The 1,868-nt window shown below is 40.2% G+C and overlaps 1 protein-coding gene across 1 annotated transcript; it reads right to left on the bottom strand.

Annotated features, from left to right (window-relative positions):
- Nucleotides 1–278: 278 nt before the first annotated feature.
- On the bottom strand, nt 279–893 carry LOC147894243 (uncharacterized). The gene is made up of 3 exons (XM_087384476.1): nt 867–893; nt 525–766; nt 279–416 (listed from the first exon to the last, which is right to left on the bottom strand). The coding sequence occupies exons 2-3, from the start codon at nt 739–741 to the stop codon at nt 292–294; spliced, it is 342 nt and encodes a 113-aa protein (XP_087240602.1). The 5' UTR covers nt 742–766; nt 867–893; the 3' UTR covers nt 279–291.
- Between the last annotated feature and the right edge of the window lie 975 nt (nt 894–1,868).

Genomic DNA, 1,868 nt, shown 5'->3' with positions numbered 1-1,868 from the left:
TCATAACTGAACATACAAAATCTACAATAGACACACAAACATCCCTAAAGGGAAAAGTCTGCGGCCATGTACTATAGGGAAAAGCTTGCATCAACCATGTACTCCACATCCGCCATGTCCAAAAAAAAATTATGTATGATAGAGTAATTCAAAATATCACATCCAAAAGTGCAGTGACATGTCTGAACATGCAATAGCTACATCAAAGAACTGATTGATATATCCAAATACACAGCCGCAAATAAAGTCATAACTGAACATACAAAATCTACAATACACACACAAACATCCCTAAGGGAAAAGTCTGCGGCCATGTACTGCAGGGAAAAGCCTGCGACGGCCATTCACTGTACGTCCACCACGTCCGCCGCGTCCACCGCGGCTACGAACATACAACGGAGTACCAACAATCGTATCTGGACCAGCATCACATAGAAAGATAATTTAGGAACTATAATTATTGAGCCATAAAACTTTTATACATGTATGTTGGTAAAACTCAACTCATTCTTTAGAGTACTTACTCAGACGCAAAGGGCTGTCAACAACGCTGACAAAGGTATACGTGTAGTCCCCATTTTGCCCTCGATAGAAAATTTGTGTCCGCACACATTCATAGTATCCCAGCCAGCGAACAGTGATGGTCTGTGGTCCATCATCCCTATGAAGCCGGCAAGCCAGGACAACGTAATATCCCAAATGGACTCGTCCATCCAAAGGATTGTGGACGTGGAGATTCATTAGAAACCTTGAATCAGGAATAGTCCTAAAAGACAAACAATAGCATGTTTTCCCACTCAAATATAATCCAAAAAAACTTTTGTTTTAACAAAAATAAAGCATTAAACAATGTACAGAGTTCTTACCCAAGGTAGCTCTCCAGCTCAAGCAAATCCAACAACAGTTGCACGCCCTCCAGAGATCCCCAGCCCGTAGGATCTACAATTTTCTAAAAAGTGAGTGACTATACTATTAAACGTGTCAACATAAAACGTGGTTGTCAAGCAACTATGTACCTTGCACACTGCCTAGACATCCTATCATATTGCAAAAAAAGAATGCAGGTGTCAATCTACATATACTGGAAAAAAACAATAGGCTTTGAAGAGAAAATAGCCTGTAGTGTATTGCAAACCCATAACTCAAACGAAAAATGAAATCCAAACATTATCAAGGACAAAGTCATGAAATATTACGTCTCACTTCATCTTTGTATAAATAGCCAACATTCCCAGAGACCTATGATAGTTGGAATATTGAAAGAACTTAAAAAAAGCTATACAAAGATTACCGAAATGAAGATTTTCCACCCAAGAAAGTCTGAGGAGGGCTTGAAAGAGCAATGTCATACTCCTAGGCTCTTGCTGTTGCCAATTGCAAAACTTCCTTGTACACAATATTTGTGGTAGAAGTATTATCCATCTCCTCACCCCTGGCATCAGACGCACTCTGCGAAATGAAAACCTTAACAGCGTTTGATGCTCGGATACATGAAAATGCCACATATAATTGGCCATGACTGAATACCGGTGTCGCCAAGTACAACCCCAAAACTGACAATGTTTGGCCCTGTGACTTATGGATTGTCATGCCAAATGCCAATCGGATAGGAAATTGCCATCTCCTCATGTCGAATGGAAGTTTAAGGTTGGTCAGAATGAATGTTATCCTTGGAATAAACGTTCTATCACCAGCATTGTTACCAGTAATGATTTCAGCTTCTAACACTTTTGTGTGAAACTCTTTGCATATCAACCGTGTCCCATTGCACAAACCTTGGCGAGGATTCAAATTACGCAACAAAATTATAGGAGCATTCCTTTTCAAAACCAACCGATACCGGGGATATCCACCACCAAGATCAAGAC

Source organism: Dipteris shenzhenensis, chromosome 14 (assembly GCF_047967505.1).
Source record: "Dipteris shenzhenensis isolate YYH24624 ecotype China chromosome 14, Dip_SZ_1.0, whole genome shotgun sequence".
Taxonomy (NCBI): domain Eukaryota; kingdom Viridiplantae; phylum Streptophyta; class Polypodiopsida; order Gleicheniales; family Dipteridaceae; genus Dipteris; species Dipteris shenzhenensis.
Note: the sequence above shows the minus strand (reverse complement) of the source record. Positions and strands in the feature narration are given on the sequence as shown.

Excerpts from the sequence above, each read along its gene's own strand:
- LOC147894243 (XM_087384476.1), bottom strand. The coding sequence starts at position 741 with ATGAATCTCCACGTCCACAATCCTTTGGATGGACGAGTCCATTTGGGA. Across the intron at positions 417-524 it reads TGACAGCCCTTTGCGTCTGA|ATACGATTGTTGGTACTCCG; the intron begins GTAAGTACTCTA and ends ATGCTGGTCCAG.